The 21,841-nt window shown below is 41.4% G+C and overlaps 1 protein-coding gene across 1 annotated transcript in view; it reads left to right on the top strand.

The window, feature by feature from the left end:
- Positions 1-417: 417 nt before the first annotated feature.
- The window catches only part of nphs1 (NPHS1 adhesion molecule, nephrin), a 40,940-nt gene continuing 19,516 nt past the window's right edge, over positions 418-21,841 (top strand). Inside the window, exons 1-7 of the mRNA XM_086218713.1 lie at positions 418-538; positions 3,450-3,538; positions 4,299-4,392; positions 6,662-6,856; positions 11,407-11,529; positions 18,091-18,213; positions 21,037-21,118. Coding sequence (XP_086074839.1) covers positions 4,329-4,392; positions 6,662-6,856; positions 11,407-11,529; positions 18,091-18,213; positions 21,037-21,118 — 587 coding nt within the window. The 5' untranslated portion in view covers positions 418-538; positions 3,450-3,538; positions 4,299-4,328. The remainder of the gene's footprint in view (positions 539-3,449; positions 3,539-4,298; positions 4,393-6,661; positions 6,857-11,406; positions 11,530-18,090; positions 18,214-21,036; positions 21,119-21,841) is intronic.

Raw genomic sequence — 21,841 nt, 5'->3', positions numbered from 1 at the left:
CAAACTGGCAGCTGTGAAGACATCCATGTTGCATCTCTACGTCTCAGAGAGTGGCTCCTTCCAAACCAGCGCTGTGAAATGCTGTGTTTATAATAGGAGCCATGAATGTTCCAGAGAAGGCAGCTCAGGAAGAATGTGCATGTGTATGTTCCTGCTATGCTCTCACATCTTGTCCACTGGAATTTTGATGCTCACCATAAATCAATTTAGAACTATTAATCAACTTTTGCACAACTTTTTGAAATCTTTATGTTTGGTTTCTCTGAATTCCTGTTGTGATGACCCTCTGGTAACTGCCACTACCAACACTTCTCATCCACGCCTCTACCTTCATTCTTGAGTGTCTCCTCCTGCCTCTCTCTCTCTCTCTCTCTCTCTCTCTCTTTCCTCTGCTTGCCTCTTTCTTAGACTAAGGAGTGAGAGAAGGGGGAGTCCCATTGGCATTCTTTAACATCTCCCTTATTCACTCGTGTTCAGAGAGCCATCTGTAGATCAGGAAGACAAAAAGATGCTCCTGAGCCTTGGCGTCACTCAACAGGTGAGCACATTTCTCTGTCTCTCATGCAAATGCACACACCTATTCAAAGATTTTTGCCTTTTTTTAGAACCTAGATACATCCTCCCTCCCTCTCTCTCTCCATCTCTCTGTCTGCTTTTTTCCTCAATGCGCCCTATAGGCAGGCAGATGAGCCTGAGTTGTTGGAGGTTGAAAGAAGAAGGTTTTGCCTGCCTGTCTCTTTTCCTGGGGAGTGAATGTGCGTGAGCGCGTACACTGAAGTAATTCAGTAAACTTGAAGACTTTGAGCTGTAGGTAGCAGAGACAGAGCACACCAACACCCAATTTGGGTTAGTGCAGGTGTCTTCACGTTACACTGGACATGTGCAATGCAAAGCTGACCTGGTGAATATGTTTCAAACTGACTGCCCTGTCCTGTTGTGTCCTGTCCTTTCCTACCCTGCCCTCAGACTGTCTCATAAATACCACATTTCGATTCTCAATTAATAATTAATAATTTGAACGTGATGAGATTATGTTGATAATCTAATCTGCAGCTTTTGGAAACCATCTTTATCAGCAGTTCGGTCTTAAAGTCGCCACGGTTCAACACGCAGCCCATGCTAGCTGCAGTAATTGGACCCACAGGCAACTGGCGAGTTTGGTAAGAGGTTAGCTTGATATTCAGATGTGAGACTGCATCTGACTTGGATGACTACGCAGAGGTTGAAACTTCTTTTTCTGCACAGTGACTGAATTCTTGTGCTTTCACATGAAATTGGTCCACGAATGAGTGTTTTGAGTCACTTGATTATGTTATGAAAAGACGCCTTTACATGAGTTACCTGTCGAGGTCACGCTGAATGACTGAGCTACCTTTTTGTGCCCTTGCAGGGAAAGCGGCGGCCTTGTCTCTGAAAGCACATTAACTTTCAAATAACACTTTCTAATTTGCGGTTACAAGGAACTGGTGGAGGTTAAAAATGAGTACTGGTGTGATAAAATATGGGTCTTTCTCATCATGTTGGTTATATTGCTACATTATCTGATGTTACATTTAACTGTATGATGGCACATTTCAGCTAGTACTCCACACTTACTACCATGTCAGGTTTTTTTCACTGAGGTTATCTGCACTTTCACTCAGAGTCTCAATGAAAATGGAAACTCATCTGGCTAATAGCAATGTTCCTAACAGGGGAAAAATCCTCTTCTGAAGCTCTAAAGGACAAAATATTGTTTTCTTTGGCACAGCGGATGAAATGAAAGACATCCGGTGCTCCTTATCTAGAGATGGATAACTTTAAATTGCAGTGCATATGGGAAAAATGTCAACATTGGGCAGGGAATAATGATTGTGTTTGTGTTTACCTGCATAAGGCTTTAAAGGTACAGATAAAGAGAAGATGGGTACTTTTAACCTCAGAAGCAAAATCTGTACTTGTCGGAGAGAGAATTAATTGCCCCTTTGTGTTCAAAGAGTATTCAGGGTGCTCTGAAATACTAAAATGTTATAAGAGTGAAAATATAATTGAGTGTGAGTTCATTCTCATCAAAAGCTGTTAAAAGTGCAACATATCAACTGAGGGGAGATGCGTCAAAGAGTTGCTGGCTTCAATTGATTTAGTCTATTCAGATGAGAAAATATTTAGTTTTCAATTAAGTCAATCACCATTATTTGTTCCACTCCTGCTGCAGATAAATTGGAGCGATTGCAAACTGACTACAAATCCACAGAGGGCTCCGCAGGTCAAATAAGGGAGAGGATTTGATGGGATGGGGACAGAGCAGGGCCATGACACCGCATAGAATCTTCCATATCCAGTCTGTCACTGGTATTCACTCACAATTAGACTCTTCCATTACTGTGATTAATTCTAATGCATGTTTAGAATCATTCCTTTCAGTATGGCAGAGTTTACGTGTGGCTGTAGTCATTTCAAACCCAAAGTTACATTTGACAGAAATATAACAGGACCATTTCCATTATGATTGCATGGTTTAACGTAGTTGAACTACAAGATGCAGCTGTTAACACAGAAGGGTCTGCTACAAATGTTGTGTACTTTCATTATCAATGTTGCTGTTCAAGTTTTGTGTATAAATCATCTTCCACAGACTTGAGGCTGTGTTGACAAAGGTCCATTGCTTCATTTAACCTGTTGTTGTTTTGTTTACTTATTTTGTGTGTTGTGCTTTCTGTGAAACTCCGGAGGACAGAATTACACTAAAACACAGCGAGCTCATCTAAAGCAAATTGCCAAACAAGGCAAAAATAAACTCTTAGCATGTTCTTTTACTCATTGAATTGATGTACAGTAATAGCGTCATTATATAACAGGACTGATTTGAACATCGGCGCTCCTTAATGGTCTGACATTGTTTGTGTCCTGGTTGGATTTGCAAAGTTGTGGGAGTTAAAAAAACAACAACAGCAATGAGAGTTAAAGGGCGTCTTATTGCATTTCTTTAAATTCAGTATATACAGGGGCCATATGTGACCACGATAGCACTCACTGATACTAACGCAATTATGAAATCCACCACGGAATTAAACATTACATCTCTGTTTTTATTATGTTCTAAGTGCTAATCCAGGTTTAAGGAGAAATATTGTGGTTAGTTGAATCAGTTATCATAAAATAATACCTTCTAATGCTACTAGTAAGTTATGTCATATTTACATACCTAAAGTAACAATTTTTGTTTATGCTGACTTAGCCTGAAAAAGATTTTTACAAGTCCTTGTCTGCCAATGATATCTGACTGTGTCATACTGTAGCAGTACCCAAAAAATATTGCAATATAATGTGATACCGGGCTGCTTCATAAAAGTTGAACTGAAATCATTACATGGTCAGCTGGAATTTTCAAATTGCAGGAAGGAGCATATTAATCAACTGCTTATTGTGTGTCAAAATATAATTTTTATAATAAATGTTTTCATGCACAGGCGGCACAGTGGTAGAGTGGTTAGCGCGGTCGCCTCACAGCAAGAAGGTTCTGTGTTCGAGCCCCGGCTCCGGCACTGGATCTTTCTGTGTGAGTCTCCATGTTCTCCTGTTCCTGCGTGGGTTCTCTCTGGTACTCCAGCTTCCTCCCACAGTCCAAAGACATCAAGAGGGGACGAGGCTGATTGATACTCTAAATTGACTGTAGGTGTGACTGTGAGTGTGAATGGTTGTCTGTCTCTATGTGTTGGCCCTGAGATGGACTGGTGACCTGTCCAGGGTGAACCTCTCACCTGAAGGCTGCTGGGATAGGCTGCAGCCCCCCCCCCGCAACCCTTAACAGGATAAGAGATCGAAAATGGATGGATGGATGGATGGATGGATGGATGTTATGCAGTAGAAATGTCTTGCCTACATGTCTACAGAGTAAAGAACATACATTAGTTTAATCCAGATCCGAACAAAAAAACTCATTAATATTTTATTTGGGTTTTAAGTAAAAATAAGAATAACGGTGTACAAATTAATGTCTCTTTTTCATATTCTTAATCTTATGAGGTTGGTATTTAAGAAAATAATGCATATGAAGGTACTGGTCAGGATGGCTTTAGTTAGCAACAAATTTCATAAATTAATGGATTTAATGAATCATGCTGGTTGAATGCTCCATCACAAAAGACTCGGATGCTCAAAAAATAATGGTTATCATTGCAATTATTGTTGAATGGTTTTGTACACTTAGCTGCTGGACTCCCTATAAATCACTTTCAGAAACATGCCTATTGTATCTACTGAGGACGTGCAGTCCATGTTTGTTTGCTTTATATGTTCTTTTTTTATATTTGCTCCAGGATTGCTGAAGGTCAGGTGTCACTGGTGAAATGGACTTCACGTCAGCATGGATTGTGTCTCTCTCAGCACTACCCTTTCTCTGTCTCATCTGGGGTAAGAGACTGAAATGTCACCATGGAGCTATCATTATGGTAACTGTGGCCTTTTCAAGTCACATCCTTGTTCAGCACATTCACCTGAACACTGGCAGCCATGACTTTATTGAAGCCTTAATTGGATTTTCACAGAAACATATGTTTTTATGAACTGTTTCTTTATATCACTCAAGGTCTCAATCAGGCTTCCCACATAACACGTGGTTTAGAGAGTCACGCTGTTAAGGGACTGCACTCATCCGTCAAAATAATCTGATTAATCTCGTGTTTATCTTTTAATTTTATATCATGATAATCTTGTTTTAGATTCCAGGTTTTTGCGGCAGTGTGAATTGGTTTTCTATTGACAATTATGTTTTTATTTTTATCTGAGCAAAGATCTGTGAACAAGACTTATTAACATCATCATTGTGAGCTTTCTTTATTTCTCATCCAGTACACCAGAAGCAAAAACCCTTTCACTTCATTTGCTTTGCGACTGTTTTTGGAGATGAATAGTTAAGAAAGATTTGTTTGTTCGTTTGTTTGTTTCCCATGGTTACGGGTAAATACTGTCAGCACACTCCATTGGATGATTTTATTGTGATCCCAATATTTATACAATGTGACCCTGTTAAATTTTGTCATTAAAGATACCAAAATTATTAAAATAAAATTTAAAAAAGTATGAACTTTCTGGTTTCTGGAGCAGCCACCATTAAGTTCTTCAGTGTTATTTTAGTGATTAATTATAGACATGCATTCAAGAAAGAACGCGTGCTGGAATGAAGACAATGACAGGGAGAGATTTATAATAATATCAAGCTCAAAGACTAAATAATCTGTGACTCTTACCATATAAAAGGAGGCGTTGGGCGACAAGATTAATGAGCTGCTCACCCATGTTGTCATTTTTCCTCCTGCTTGTTGTTCTACTGTGAGACATCAATGTAAATTCAGAAATGTTGCCAAGTGGAAATCTCTAGCACAGCACCTGTCCTGAGGAACCCAGGGGAACCCAGGGGAACCCCCCGGGGAACCCCCCCCCCCCCCCCCCATTGGTCATCATTTCCACATGCAAAAACTGGCAAGCAAACAAGATGAATCCAGATTTGTCATTGCACTGAATTTAATTTAAGGTGTGTAAAGGCTAATAAAAAAACGAAACAAAACTTGTTGCAAGAGAAAAACTTTGTTCCTTATTTAAAATGTATATACCCTCACTCTAAAAAAAGAGAAACTTATATCATTATATTTCGCTATCCTATATAGAGCTTTACATCAGATTACAATGATTTATCACAATTTCAGCACCGAGCGCAGATAGCAGTTGAGTATTCATTTATGTAAACTGTATGCAAATGTACCCGTACGTTTGGTTGTTTGTATGCATCCTCTGTAATGGCCAATCTTGCCCTTCATATTTGACGTGAGGTGACTGGTTCAGCCTTGATCTGAGAGCTCTGTCTCTCACTCATGTTGTCAGATGCAACAGAGCATGCACTTCACAAACAACTTGGTCATTGCATCAATGAAGGTCAAGTTTCAAACAGCCGAGTGGAATCAGGCTGGCTTCTCTGCGGGGCATTGTTTAAACGTCATTCACACACACACACACACACACACACACACACACACACACACACACACACACACACACACATCTCCAACTAATTGGGAGTATGCAGTTGCATTCAGCTCCATGAATTGGATTTATTCATAAACTGCTATGTATGCTTTGTAGAATGATCTTTTAATCCTTGTCCAGTGGTGTTAGAGGCTCATAGGTAGTTTGCTTTAAGGTTACCGTCCATGCTCAAACGCACTGTGTGTCACCTAAGAGTCTAGGCCAAACGCACCTATGACGAATAGGGAGGGGGGATTAAAGTGATAATCATTACTCTTCCCAGGAGGTATTAGCTGGTGGGACGACATTGAAGAAAAACGGAGGTGAATGAGGTCTCTGATATCCTGTGCGTTTTCCTCCCACCAATATCCTATCTGCATGGCCGAGGGGGGATTTAATTCGCAGTAATTACTTTATTGACTCATTTCCAGGGCCGTATCAGTGCAGCTTCCCATCAATAAAACATATGCCAGGATGAATAATGTGGCTAGACACAATGGGGTGCCTTCTCAGACAAAAAGACAACAAGAGTGCACCCCTCTGGTGTTTCTTTATGTAGTCCTTTCATTGCCAACCATGCTCGTCATAGATAGTGATCCTTTCTCTTTACATCTGTTTACATTATATACCTTTTCTCCTCTATTTCTTTTTCTTCTACCAGACACGCAAGCCCAGCAAGTCTTCAGGTCCGAGCCCAGGAACCTCACTGTGCGGATGGGAGCCACAGCTGTGTTGAAGTGTGAGGTGCTGCGGGCCTCGGGGACCGTGCAATGGGTGAAAGATGGCCTCCTCCTGGGACCCGAAAGAAGCCTGCCAGGGTTTCCACGTTACAGCATGATTGGAAACCCCGTGAGAGGTAAACAGGAATACTCACGGAATAAAGCACATGACTGATCCAGACTATAAAATAAGTGAGAGTGACACTTCACCCAAAAAGTATATTTCACCTTTCAAGTACTCACAAATAGGTGTTTTTGCTCCTATTCTACTTCTTTTAGACTCCAGAATACAAAAAGAACCAGCCATGTACTGTAGATTTAGCTTGAAGCTAATGATAAATGATGGCTAACAACAGCTACGGCACCAAAACTGCAGCAAAACTATCCAAAATCCATCCATTTACAAACTCTCAAGCACATTGTTGGGTAATTCACAATGTTTTATTCATTTTTCATTCATATCCTCGAGCATCTCAACAAAAAAAAAATTGATTTGAGCTAAAAAAAAACTTTACTATCATGGTTTAAGTTTGTGCCGAGCTCAGTCAGCTGGCGCATCCAGTGCAGTCAACTTGATCGCCCTCAACTACACTCATTCACGTTAGCTAGCACAGAACTGGAGGGGTTATAATTGGTTTTAGCACAAATCAAAGTGTTTGTGGATTACTGAGTATATGACTGGATAAGCAAGACTTGGATTGAAGACATTTTTTGACTGTTTTACGGTTACAGTGTCACTGTCGCTGTTGTTAGCAGTTAGCCTCGAGCTAAATACGCAAGGCTTGCTCTGTCTGTATTCTGGAATCACACAGTCGATGCAGGAGGGAAAAAACATACTTGTGAGCTAAGGACAAATATTTGTGAGTACTTGCAATGCAAGGTGACTAGTCACAACTAGTGATATCCTATTATGACGATGTGTTTAGCAAAAAAAACTAAAACAAATTATAGTTGAACAGGATAAGCCTAGCCTTGGTGTGGGCTACAACATTCAGCAACTACCTAAAGGGTAAATGTCATTTTGATGCACCAAAGAAAGTAACACACTAATGTGTTAGATTCATCCAACAGGATGTACTTCTTTATTTTCCTCTGATATATAAGTTCATACACTTTTAATTAAAGAGTGCTTCTGTCAGCTCAGGAAAACACATTTGATACTCACCACTCTAAAAGTAAATGAAATGATGATGTTGCTATGGCTTCAAACTGCAGCAATAAAGTAACACCGACATTAGGGGAACCTTATGGCACACTGGCTCGCTAGACAGGCAGCATCTGGGACTGAGGAGGTGATGTGATTGTCAACAGCTTCTCACATATCCCCCTCACTGTCACTCACGTGAAAAAAAAAAAAAAGAAAAAAAAGAAATTAAAACAAAAGAGTGTCAGCAAATCAGTGAAACGTGGCAGGGAATAAAGAGTGTTGCAGAATCTGCGCCACAGTCTATAAAAAGTAATAGCCAATTAGAAGGCAATCCTGTGTAAAAGAAGAACATCTGCTCCTGATCAGCTAGAAAAGCCGCACTTTATTGTTGCACAGTGTGGGAGACCACCAACAACAATAATAACTGAGATGCATTGATGCCTATGCACACATTGCCCATGCTTATTAACGCCAGGAGTTTATGTAAACAAAGGTTGTTTGTCAGCTGATTACTTGTCAGCTGATGAACAACAGCAAATTACATTAGCAGCAGGTGTCTGGTTTTTAAAACCAGCTACAACAAAATGAAATCATATAGACTTGAAGACAAGATGTGCAAGCACACACAAGCTGCCAAACACTCCCGTGAACAAAATAGCTGTCAGTGCTGCTACTTTGCAAGAAAAGAAACTCCTGACTGATGTACGCAATCACTTTACTCTGCACATAAAGAGCAAAATCATTTAAGATGGCACTTGACTGTGCTTGATATTCAGAGAGTTTTCACTGATTGTGACCGTCAGCGTTGTTTATCGATGCTTTAAAAAGCCTGAAATCACCCTCACACACACACACACACACACACACACACACACACACACACACACACACACACACATAAGAGGCCGGCGTTGATTTCAACGTATGCTCAGAGCAGAAGTAGCACCCTTAGTTCCCCCCAGCTGATGTAAATGTGTATCAACATGAGCCCAGACCTAGGATTTCATGGAGTTGTGCACAACAATGTTTATTGTTAAGACAAACACACATAAAGAGATATAACAGCTTGTTCAAGGAACTGAGGCGTTAAGGTTTGTCTTCATCGACTGATCCAGAAGCTTTATTGTAGTTCAGGGCATGCGGCCAGTTAATAAGGGCGGCATTTAATTAACATTCACGAAACACTCTTCACATGACATACACTGCAAGTTTTCCATGTTTGTCCTCGCTAATAACAATTTCAAATTGGCAAACCAGCATAACATGAATAGTTTGTGATTCCTTGTTTGATATATGTGGAGATTTGGCAACTCTGAAACGACTCCCTGCAAGTTGAGTTGCCGTCAATTGCAGTTACTCTTCCAGAGGAGTCAACAAATAAACGTAATGCTTAACTCTGACTCACAAAACAGGGCCTGAAATAAAGATGTATTAAAGATCTGTCAGCTTGTTCACACCAGTCACATTGTGTGTACCTGCAGTGCAGTAAAGCTTAATATATTTATGATTCTGACAGAATAATGCAAGCTATGCTTTCTAAATTAAAATCAACAATACATGTTTTTTTTCTGGTTTATTTGGGACAAACTGGAAGGGTTCTTTTTTGTTTTTACCTCAAATCGAGATGTTTGTGTATGATTGAGCATACTGCTGGATAAAGAATACGTGGAGTGTTTATAGAGACTGTTTTTGGGAAGGCTGGACTATCAGTCACCGTTAGCCTCAGGCTAAATATACATGTCTGGCACTTTCATTCTCCAGTCACAAAGATGCAACTGAAAAAATGTATTCTTCAGCTGAAGGGACGGATCTGTAAGTGCTTGACAGGTGAAAAACACTTTTTGGATAAATTATTGCTTTAATTTTGTAGCACAATCTCAACAATTAACTTCTGTAACTACATCTGGAGTTTAAGAAAGTTATCCAACCAATCAGGACTGTGCAATAACTGCAATGTGACGCCTAACAGCAAATGTAGTTACTGATTGGTTGCTCAAGTTGATGACATCAGTGGCAAAACTAGTCAAGTTTTTGCTGTTCTTAAACTGGATTTGGTATTTGAGGGCGTCTTGTATTTTGTTACGCTAATTGGCTGAAGGAGCCTGTCATTCAAGGCAAGTGCTCTGCCCTCTTATTGTGGTTTTGGTTAGGAGGCGTTTGGGGAACTGTTGAACTCAAATGTTGAGCTTGCGAGACACGAATAGTCCCACGTGTTTTTTGTTACCAACCCCAACCTCCTCACTGCTGTTGAAATAGATAATTAGTGACTCCTGATTAAAAGTCCTGATAGATTTACACTGGATAATTTTAACACTTGACCTACCAACACCACACGATGCAGTGTTACTCATACAGTGATACTCATACGAATCAATATCTGGTAGACAGATGACCTTTATTAACTTATAATATTCAATCATTAATCGGCGAGTACTTTGACTCTTAAGCGTCGTGGTCAAGCTGCCATTGGGTGAAAGATGATGCGCACCCTCAGCAGGTCGCCACTCAGTCGCGGAGCTCCCGTATAAATCTGATAATAGACCCTAAAAGAATATCAGAATTAGTCATCATAACTAGTGTACTCCCCAAAGTAATGTAGGCACACATATTTTGCCAGGGGCAGAACAGATTCTGCTGCAGCAGACATGGTGGCTATGAAGATATACTGTATCCCAGAGATTTCACGTCCCAAGCTGAAATAAATACAGAGTAATGGACTAATAAGCAAATAGCGTTGCAGCCATCCTCCACCTCCCCTAAGATAAATATACACACTCTGCAGCCTGATTGCACTATTTGTGAGTAATTTCAGGAAATACGAATATGATTAATAACTTCAATGTCTCTCCCTCTGTCTGCACTCGATGATAACTTAGATGTGAAAATTGCTTCTGGTTCGCAATAATTATCTTGCCAGTTTACTTGACACATGCATTTTTAGGTCTGGGTGGTTGTCAGACTAAGATGCTATTTTGCACATGTTAGTAGGCTGTGAGCCAGAGAATCAGGAGCTGGAGAACCAACACTGCACATAATCTAATCCCCACAGGTTTTGGCAACACATCAAACAAATCATGCCTTGTTGGCATGCCAGACTATCAGAGGAGAGATACTGAGAGAAGGACTCTGCCTGGCATCAATTAATAGACAGTTTATTCAGTCGGTGTTGTGAATCTGGGATTGGATTTCATTTACCATTCTGGAAATTCATTCTGAAACAAAATGTCTTAGCTACGAGTATAGACTACTGCTTGCATGTCAATGGAGATGCCTGCAGCAGCAAGTGGAATGTTTCCGTCGTACAGAAGTAAGAGAATCATCTATTCATGATAATATCAAACAAGCAGAAGTCAGTCACAGGCTAGATCAGTGTACTGAATTGAAATCCCAACATGTCATGACTGCTTCCCCTGTTCATTTTCCTGTTCTGCCTGCATCAAAATCCACCAACAATTCAGATACGCTGACATCAAAATAGTAGAAGCAATAATTAATTAAACCAGGTGACAAAGAAATAATGAATCTCTCCATCTCCACCAGGGCAATACCACCTCCAGATTCAAAATGCTCAACTGGAAGACGACGCCTCATATGAATGCCAAGCCGGTCAGTCTGAGAGCAGTCGAGGGATCGTTTCCAATACCGCCTGGGTCGATGTGCAAAGTGAGTGAAACTGTCGCTCTTTTCAACACAGGTGGCTCATAAACATGTATTTTGGCAGAGCTACAGAATGATATATGATGCACTGGGCACAAAGTGAGCATCCTCTGTAGTAAACAGCTGTTATAAGTTCATGTTTATACAGTGCTTTAGTTTGCTCAAAGTTAAACTGAAAAATACCCTTTTATCTCCTGGCTCAGAACTTTGATCACATTTATTCACATAACATATCTTTTCATTTATTCCCACATTTACCAAAATCTGTCTTAACTGAAATGCTTAAATTGTTTGCCTCAGTCAAAAATGATGTATGAGATTAATTTTATTGATTTCAAATGTAAATGTGATTTATTCGGTTGATTTCTTTTTAACTTATTAACAGTCGTATTTAAGATAAGTTGGCTAGCAAGAAAAATGCTGTGTTGGTGCACCTTTATGCTGTTGGAGAAGTTAATCCTTGTGTTTTTTCCTAAAATAAGTTACAGGCCCATTGGCTTAAGGAGAGGGCGTGAGGTTTGTTTTTTTTTCTTTTGTCTGGAATTGAGTTTGACGCACCCACCAGGACGACGGGTAGCAGCAGGACCTATAGAACAAAACGCCTAAGCCAATCGGTGGTCAATTGAAGCATACACACCCTGGAATTGATTCCCAACTGCATATTGGGGCATATTAGACCAACTTATCATAAACAAAATTTCAAAATTTTCAGTCTGTCATGTTTATTTTGTATATTTTTGTGTATGTATTTTTAAAAGTTCGAATATAGTCAGACTTACACAAATTGACATGTAGTTCAAGGTGCGTTCCAGCCTGCTACAGTAGCATGACGAGCTGAGGGAGAAGAGTGGTTCTCTACGACTGATTGGAGGCCGGCCCCCGTCTGTGGATACGTCCACATTACATCCCTCAGACCAAATTCCTCCCTTTATTTCTTTGTTTCGCTCAGGGATACTGTTATGATACAGTGCAGTACTTAAGATAAGACAAGATAGCTGCGTTTGAAACGGCCTACACCTAAATTTAGAGATGGAACGTGTCCCGGGTATTGTAGAACTCAGCATTATTCTTCATTTGCAAATCATATATACTCCTGTATGAGCTGCGGAAAAGTTACAATATGTCTAACTTTTTTTTTCTCTTTTCTTTAACAAGCACTATGCCATCCTTACAACTTCCAGTAAGTCCGTGGGTTTAATCAGTAGCTACACAAGTATGAGTATATCCTGGCTGCTTTGGGGCAATTCATGCCTTTCCCTTTTACAATAATGAATTATAACAGAAGAGATTGAAAACTTCCTTCTAAGACATGGGCAGTAGCAGATGTAATTGTGTGACAACATTAGACCACCTGTTGTCCTTCCTCTCTCACAACGTCTCTCTCTCTCTCTCTCTCTCTCTCTCTGTCTCTGTCCCTCCATCCTTCGTGCTTGTGGGAGCGAGCACATATGTGGCAAGAATTGGACTCTAAGAGAGGCTTTCTTCCCCTGGCGCAGTTCATTTACTTACACCCCCCTCCTCATTTCTCCTTCACTTTAAAGGCTTTCTCTTCGGTGGCTATGGAGAGGTTTTTTGTTTTTTTTTTGAAGGGGGGTGGTGTTGCCGTGGCAATTCTAGCAGCCTCACTCTCCTCTGGGAAGAAAGCAGGTTTTTCTGACATCAATGGGCCGGTGGGAGGGATGTGGAGGTGGTGTGGAATAGGAAAAGGCATGTAGAGCGCCAACATCTCCTTTGAATGACAGTATTCTGTTGTACGCCGCGGCGGCCTGGTGTCCTACTGCAGACCTACACCTGCACCCACAGCAGGCTTGACTCCCACATTTGTCACTTCTTGGTTGTCTTCTGCATGTTCTCCCATGCGTAGAAAGTCAAATGAATTGCCTTGCGCTTTGTTGGAGAGGTCAAAATGTGCAGGACATATGTTTGTGTTGAACAAGGGATTGCTGGTAGCCACAGTGGCTGTGAGTGAAACCCCTCCGCTGCCCCGTGTTTGTGACATGCCCCGAGAAGATTCCTTTCCACACATCTCAGCTGGTGTTTTCCTTCCTCATCCTTGGAACATTTCACAGCTGTTGGTTGGTTAAGATGGACAGTTGCAGATGTGCTGTTTACAAAGGGGCAAAAAAAGTGCAAGGACTTAAAAAGTACTCTGCAGCCTTGGTCCTAAAGGGTCATTTGTTCCACCCCACCAACCCAACTGATTCAAAATACATGAGTAATCTGGGGCTTGATAATGAGCTGATGAATTCAATCTCCTGTTAGTGCTGGACTGGGACTGGAAACTGTGCATCCTTTTGAAGCGTACTGTCTGATGAGTTCCCCATGGCCTTCTCCATCACTGAACTACAGCTCCCAAGGCCCCATGCTCCTGGCCAGTCAACCATGGCCGTATCCCATCAAGCCCTGCATCAAATCAAAACACTATAAAGTCTTTATGTGGAGATACAGTGGGGGGATGAGGGGAGGAATGTAAAAACAAAACACTGCTGCTTGTATAATTGGATTCTTGGGTCAGGGGGAGTGGTATCATGACCGGCTAATTCAAGATGGATCACCACAGGCAGTAAATAGCAGAGATGGAGGCAAAAATGTCAATAAGCCCCGTCCATAGGCTTACAAAGAGATGTTTTCAAGACATTTCCATTGGTGCAACATAACTCCTGTGTGTTTTTGCCTTCCTGCAGAGCTTAGATAGGGGATTACTGCAATAGGCAGATCAAGTGGCAGTGAGTAATCCATGACAATAACAACCTCTACCCCCACCACCACCACCCCTTTCCACTGAACCCCCCCAACCTCCCCCTCTCTGCTAAAACTTACACTGCACTGTGCCAGTTACATACCTGACGCATCCAGTGTCTGGGTTTATACCATTAGCCTTAGCATTTAATCCTATTAATGAACAACTCTCTCCCTCGCCGCACTGCCTGGCTGTTCAGATGCCTCCTGCAAACGTTCAGAACAGTTTTTTGATGTGTTCTGGTTTTTAGACAGTATTACTCATTCAGTCGGGTCTTACAGAGATACGCACGTGTGTCTTTGAGTGAGTGAGTGAGTGTGCCCATGTGTGTAAGCTTATTATCATTGTTGGTTGGAGGTTAGAGGACATTTTAGGGAACCAGGGCTATGATGCGTTTTTTTTTGCGGTAGCTAATGAGTTTAGCACTTGAAGAGAATATAATGAGCCTTCATTTTATGATTCCCTGTTATGAATAATGGAACAACTTATAAACGGGGGCACGGGAAACGTAGAACATGGTGACTTTATTCATCTTCGTTCACGAAAAAGATCTGACAGTTGCCCGGGATATAACCCCATCAGAGGACAACGTGTTAAACAATGGTGTTATGGTATGCATATTACAGCACTGGACTGATGTCTATACAATTAGAAGTGGAGGCTGTAACCTGTGGCAAATGACACAAACTAACTTTCCTTTGCTTTTAATTCGAATTATTCTATATTTGAATGTGTCAGAAAGGTAAAATAAGTTCAGATGGTGTGTGACAGAGGTCTGTAAATTGTCATTTGGGAGAAAGATTCTGGGAAATAAGAGTTATGTAATAGGTCTAAAACAAAAGTTAGAGAGACAGGAGTGGAACAAGCAGAAGAGGTGGGTGGGTGTTGGGTCTTATTTTTGTCCCAGACACCTGCTCCTGTTCTCCCCCAGAACAAAAGAGGAGCAGACGGGAAAGGGGAGATAGACAGAAATGGAAAGGGGTGGGTGGGGGGGGGCACTGTTTCAGAGGTTTTCATTGCCAGAAATCACACACCTGAGACCTGCCGTGCGTGCGTGTGTGTGTGTGTGTGTGTGTGTGTGTGTGAATGAGTGTAAAAACACATCCTTGTGCATGCGTGAGTGGTTTCAGCTAATGTGTGGTTTCCCACAGATAAAAGCAATGTCTGGCGTTGAGACGTCTGATCTTGTGGTCTCTATTATTTTCTTAATTCGGCATAATATGTTTTTCAGAGACTATTTTATCCTCTGATCCCTCGCCAATATTTTCCACAGAATGAGCTTGATATCGCGGGTTAGACTGTTTGCACGTAGTGTTTTTAGTGAGAAGTGAGACGAATGTAGCTTGTCCTCACATTCATTTGAGTGTGTCAGTATGTTTGTGTGTGCAAATCTGCATGCATTGTACACTTGAGTTTATCTTTGGGTGTTTGTGTACAAAAGAGGAAAGCGAGTGTGTGCATCTATATGCTTATGCATACTGATGTGTGTCTGTTAATCTGCTTCTTATCTGCCTTATCAACCCATCCGTCTGTATTTGTCTAATGAATCGAATGTTACGGCTCACCGTTTTTCGCTTGAACGGCGACGGCAAGTCTTTGCATGCACATCTATTTTTGTGTTCATATACCTTAATAAGAGAGGTAGAGCTAGGAAGCAGAGGGAGAGAGAGAGGGTGAGAGTGAGAAAGAAAGAGATGGAAACCAAATAAAAGAGCTGACAGGCAAGTAGACAAAGCAGGGGGAGAAAGAGTTAATTAAAAGAACAGCGTGTTTGCTGCCTGTTATTTGCTCTGGGAGCATGTCTAGTAAATTGAACAGAATGTGTGTTTTGTTGTCCACATGTGCTATCACAGACATACAAATGTGTGTAAGTTCATCCTGACTGGACTGATTAGGTCACATGGTTTGCCTGAGTGGATGTGATGGATGGAATGCTGTAATTCCCAGTCCAAGCTGGAATACACCTTCCCCCGCACTTCTGCAGTTTAACTGCAGTGGTCAAGAGGGATTGTGGGTTGGGTGGGGGGCGGATGGGGGGCTGCAAGTGCGGGATGATAGAGTGAAGGAGAGATAAAAGGAATAGGCAAGCATGAGCGAGCGAGCAAGGGAGGAATTAGATACCTGCCTGCCTCATTTGCGTACATATCATTATTCTTATTTTAGGATTTGTTAGGCAGCCAGACACTCCTGGAGCACAACAAGTGATATGTGAATCGTTCAGGCCTGAGTAGATTGAGAGTGCAGGGACTGTCAATAGATGCATGGCTCAGTCATCTTCTCAGGGAAGGGGGGGGGGAACAAACAAATGCATCTCATTATTGCAGCGGGCGCCTCTGCAGTGCTCGGGGTAACCCATCACAGTCCACACAGATTCAATTGCTTCTTTTAAATCAGTTTGAAGCTGAAGCCACATCTCATCTGTCTCAATAGCAGACAACAGGGGAAGGTGTACACAGCAACAGCTCCTCCTAGTGGCTAGGAGTTAATTTGACATGTTGAAGGTCTAACTGGTGTGTGTGGTTGCGAGTGTTACAGCTGTTTGACCACACATTAGCAGCGAATTCATCTACAAATTCAGCAGCTATTCATGCCCGTACTCTCCTCTGCAGCCAGTCTAACCCTCACTTTTCATTCCTTACATATCGCTGCTCTTTCCTTCCAGAGCCTTTTCATGTCTCACACATACACAGACGCCAACACACACACACACACACACACACACACACACACACACACACACACACACACACACACACACACATTTCCCTGTTCAGTATCTGAACTCAGGCACCCTTTTCACTTGATCTCTGATGAAAGAAATACAAACTTTACAGAAACAGGACTTTCAGATTCTAATGCCTCACTCGACCACTAAACGCTGGCACAATAATCAACCAGATTTCTGTCTGACACATGCGCATGCACGTGTGTGTGTGTGTATGTGTGTGTATGTATGTGTGTGATAACACTGATGGTAAAGACTGATCAGTAGAAATCTCTTTGATGATTCATTTGTGACAGTTTTGTCAATTTACTGCCAAACAATTTTCCGTCCCTTGTGTTAAAAGCTCAGTTTTTTTTTGTCTGGAATTACTATTTATGGTCAGATAAAAGGATAGAACAGTGGAGAAGAGAAGGCTGCTTTGATCAGTCCAGAAAGCACATATTTAGCTTGGGGGTGATCTGAGAGTAGTAGTGTTTGGTGTTTGCTATGAACGATTAGCATTGGAGTGGTTTCATCACTCTTTCATCCCTTGTATTCACTTCTCGTCCACAATTTTTACTCAACAGAGCATAAAACCTCTTGTAGTAAATCACTCAAAAGCTGACAGAGTGACATCCCAGACGTTTATAAATGTTACAAATGATTATCATCTCTCTTTTTATTGACCTCAGTAGCAATATGTGAGGATAGTTATTATTGAAGCCATCTGCTGTGCCAGAAGACTTTTCTGAGTCTGTAAAAGCAGCAGTGAGTGTGTGAAGTCTGAGGGGGTCGGTGTCTGTGTTTCAGAGTGACCCGTTGTTGCAGCTGTCCTTTTTTATTTCCATTGTTTTTATCCCACTTTTCTTTAGCAGAGTCTTACAAGAGGGCTGAGGAAAGTAAAACTGCTGAGGTTATTTAGTCATTCAGTGGATTCCACAAAAAAAAAAAAAAAAAAGCTTCTGAGCGGGTACAGTTCACATGAAAAATTTAGCCGTCTTGGTCAGGATTCCCATAGAAACTTGTCTTAACATGCTGCTCTCAGAACATTAAAAAAGAATAGCAAACATCGATAATAATGCCACTTTTTTTCTTAACCCAAACTTCCTGCTTGTACCTTCAGTTCCTCCATCCAAGCCGTACTTTGAGGTGGACCTGGCTACACCCTGGGTTGCAGGGAAGAAATACACTGTCATCTGTGTTGCCCCTGATGCCAAGCCAGAGGCAGAAATCACACTTTATAAAGGTACATCATCCTTTGAAATGCAGTAAATGTGTGGCTCAGGTTCTGATACTGAACGTTCATGGTCAAGACCAAGTATAGTTAAAAAAAAAAAAAAAAAACAACTTGAATAAGCTCAGTAAAGGTTATTTTTTATTATCATTTCATATTCTTTGATTCAAAGAATTGAAAAGTGCCGATTTTATGTGGGAGGAAATAGCCTGGACACTTGAATTTCCAATTTCTACTGACTTTACACCACATGTACAGTGAATGTATCACAAGTTTCCAGTTGTTTCCAAAAACGACTGCAATGTTCCCATTTTCTGGCTCTGTCCTTTTGCTTCAGTGCTACTGCAATGTCACACCTATTATTCTTGAGACTGAGAGAGATGTTGCTGTGTTCTCTGGTGGTGTAAGGTTGGGTTGTGTTGTGGCTTTGTGCCTATAATATCTATATCTATATATATATCTATATATATATCTATATATATATAGATATATATATATATCTATATATATCTATATATATATATATATCTATATATATCTATATATATATATATATATATATCTATATATTCCGCTTGTTCCTCTTAAGGGTCGCGGGGGGGCTGCAGCCTATCCCAGCAGCCTTCGGGTGAGAGGCGGGGTTCACCCTGGACAGGTCGCCAGTCCATCACAGGGCCAACATACAGAGACAGACAACCATTCACACTCACAGTCACACCTACGGTCAATTTAGAGTATCAATCAGCCTCGTCCCCTCTTGATGTCTTTGGACTGTGGGAGGAAGCTGGAGTACCAGAGAGAACCCACACAGGAACAGGGAGAACATGGAGACTCCACAGAAAGATCCTGTGCCCGAGCCAGGACTTGAAACCGGAACCTTCTTGCTGTGAGGCCACAATGCTGACCACCACGCCACCGTGCAGCCATATACAGTATATATATATATATATATATATATATATATATATATATATATATATATATATATATATATGTGTGTATGTGTGTGTGTGCGTGGATATGGATATATAGATAAAGATAAAGATATACTGCAATTCAAGCTGTGCAAGTCCAATGAATAGCTTGTAATGGGGCAAAGGCAAGCGCTGAACTGCCAGAAGTTTAAAAATAGGTAAGGTTACCCAAAACTGACAAATAACGTACATTTCCAAATGATACAAAAAGGTCTCTTTCAGAGAACAGGAAATTGGTTCACAATTTAAATCTGTTCTGCAGCAATGAACGTTGATCAAGCCTTGAAAGCTGGTGCTTCTAATTCCTACAGGTGTTCCAACTTTTCTTGATCGCTGACAACCCCCCCTGTCTGCATAAAAGCACTGTTGGATCACGCTGTGGTACCACACCCTTCTGAGCATCACTTGAACAGTATTGGTCTCCAGGAAATAATGTGTTGCTACAAAAATGGTGAGGAAAAGGCAATTAAAAATGGAAGAGAGACAGACCATCATAACACTAAAAATCTAAGTTTTTCCTACTTAGATTTTGCAAAGAAAGTCAAGGTGTCAGCGAGTACAGTTTTCTTCACCATCAAAAGGCACTGAAACTGGGGGAAACTGTGACAGGAAGAGGTCTGGCAGACCCTCGTCACAACTGAATCGGATGACGAGTTTGGGAGAGTTAACAGCTTGTGTGATAGGTGGCTCACACAACAACAGCTTCAAGCGCAAGTTAATAGTGACTGTTGTAAGAAAGCCTCCATTTAGCTGTGAAGAGACTTGGAGCTGCAGGTTTGACAAGATGAGTTGCAGCAGGAAAGCCATTGCTAAGACAAGTATGCTTGCCTGGGCCGTGAAACACCACCATTGGACTACTGAAGACTGGTAGTTGGTATTATGGACTGATGAATCAAAATTTGAAATCTTCAGTTCATCTCGCAGGATCTTTGTACGCCGTCGAGTAGGCGAAGGGTTGGTTCCACAGTGTGTAACATCAACTGTCAAACATGAAGGAGGAAGTGTGATGTCTGGGGCTGTTTTGCTGGATCCAGGGTCAGTGACTTGTACAGAGTGAGAGGCACCCTGAACCAAAATGGCTACCACAGCATTCTGCAGTGCCATGCAATACCCTCTGGTATGTGCCTAGTTGGTCAGGGGCTCATCCTACAGCAAGATAATGACCCAAAATGTAAATACAAGCCATGCCAGAACTACTTCAGGAAAAAAAAACAAGGTGGTAAACTTGATAACATGGAGTGGCCAGCACAGCCTCCAGACCTAAACCCCATCGTGCTGGTTTAAGGTGAACTGGACAGAGGAGTGAAAGCAAAGCAACCTACAAGTGGCACACATTTATGGGATGTCTGCAACAGACTTGGGAAGAACTTTCTGAAGAATATTTGATTTCTATTGTGGAAAGAATGCCATGAGTGTGTTCAGCTGTTATATCTGCCATAGGTGGTCAATTTGATGAGTGATGAATTGAATTGATTAAAATTGATTCCATGATTTCTTTTTAACTCCAATTGTTTATTTGTGCTATGCTTTCATTTTAGAGTGCAAAGAGTCATTAAGCTGAATAATTTACAGTAAAATAAAAAATGCAAAAATTTGGGTGCGCTAAAATCTTTGACCATTCGAACAAACCCACACATATATATATAATGAGAACATCTCCAAGTAAAGAGTAGTTTGACTTATGGTGACAATGCGCATCGACACTGAAGAGGACAGGCTTAAAGGTTTTACAGATCCTGTTAGTGAGCCACACATGCAAGCGCACAGCTAAAGATTCCAGCATTCACCAAACAAGGATCACACACTTATACACAGTGTTCTCTCTTTTGGCGCGTCTTCCACCCCCATTGTGTCTTTTCAGATGGAGTCGAGCTGACGGGTGCCGAGTCTTTCCCCATGTCTGGCTCAAAGGATAAGCTCCTGAACACGCATGCTGAAGTAACGTATGTGTTCATCCGCCTGCCAGACTCATTCTCCTCACCAACCTGCTCAATCTCTCCGAGTCTCTCTTTGTTTCCTGTTTCCCTTGTTTCCCCCTGAATTTCTGCTCACAGAAAACTCTTCCTTGGCACTGTGCAATTGAATTAGCTTCTGTTCAAAGGCACAAAATTACATTCCAGCAGAGAGACAGATCCGATCCTCACCGGTTCGCCAGGTGCCTATACATTAAACAGGGCCATAGATTACTTTAATCCTGCTTGTCTCCTCTGTGTCAGAGATAATAACCTCTTGTCATATCCTGAGATAACATTGGTCCTGTGGAGGTGCAACATTGTTCAGCTCTATTGCAGAACAGCCAAGGTCTTAAGCAATATTGATTCTCCTTCCTCATATTCACACTGAGCGCACACAGCACTGGGCCATGTGTGATTGTTACGGTTGGCATTGTACTGTAATTTGATATAGAAGACAAAAACTGGAAAAGAGAAGTAGACTCAGAGTATTGTTTCACACAGAGAGCCTCAACGCTCGTGATGATTTTTATCTTTATGTTGCTCCCATGTGCAGGGGCCTGGAGTAGAGTGGTTATGGAGAGGTTTTTGTTTATTCTGAAGCTGTGTGATAGAACTTGTTACCTCGATTTAGTTTCTTTGGTGAGTGTTTTTGAACAAGTTTTATCATGTGGCCATGAATTGATTAAATTGAGGGAACAAGATAAATACCTC

The sequence above is a fragment of the Aulostomus chinensis genome, chromosome 11 (assembly GCF_037954235.1).
Source record: "Aulostomus chinensis isolate RoL2024-O1b breed Wild chromosome 11, RoL_Achi_v1.0, whole genome shotgun sequence".
NCBI lineage: Eukaryota > Metazoa > Chordata > Actinopteri > Syngnathiformes > Aulostomidae > Aulostomus > Aulostomus chinensis.
The sequence above is the reverse complement of the archived record's forward strand: the minus strand, read 5'-3'. Positions and strand labels throughout refer to the sequence as shown.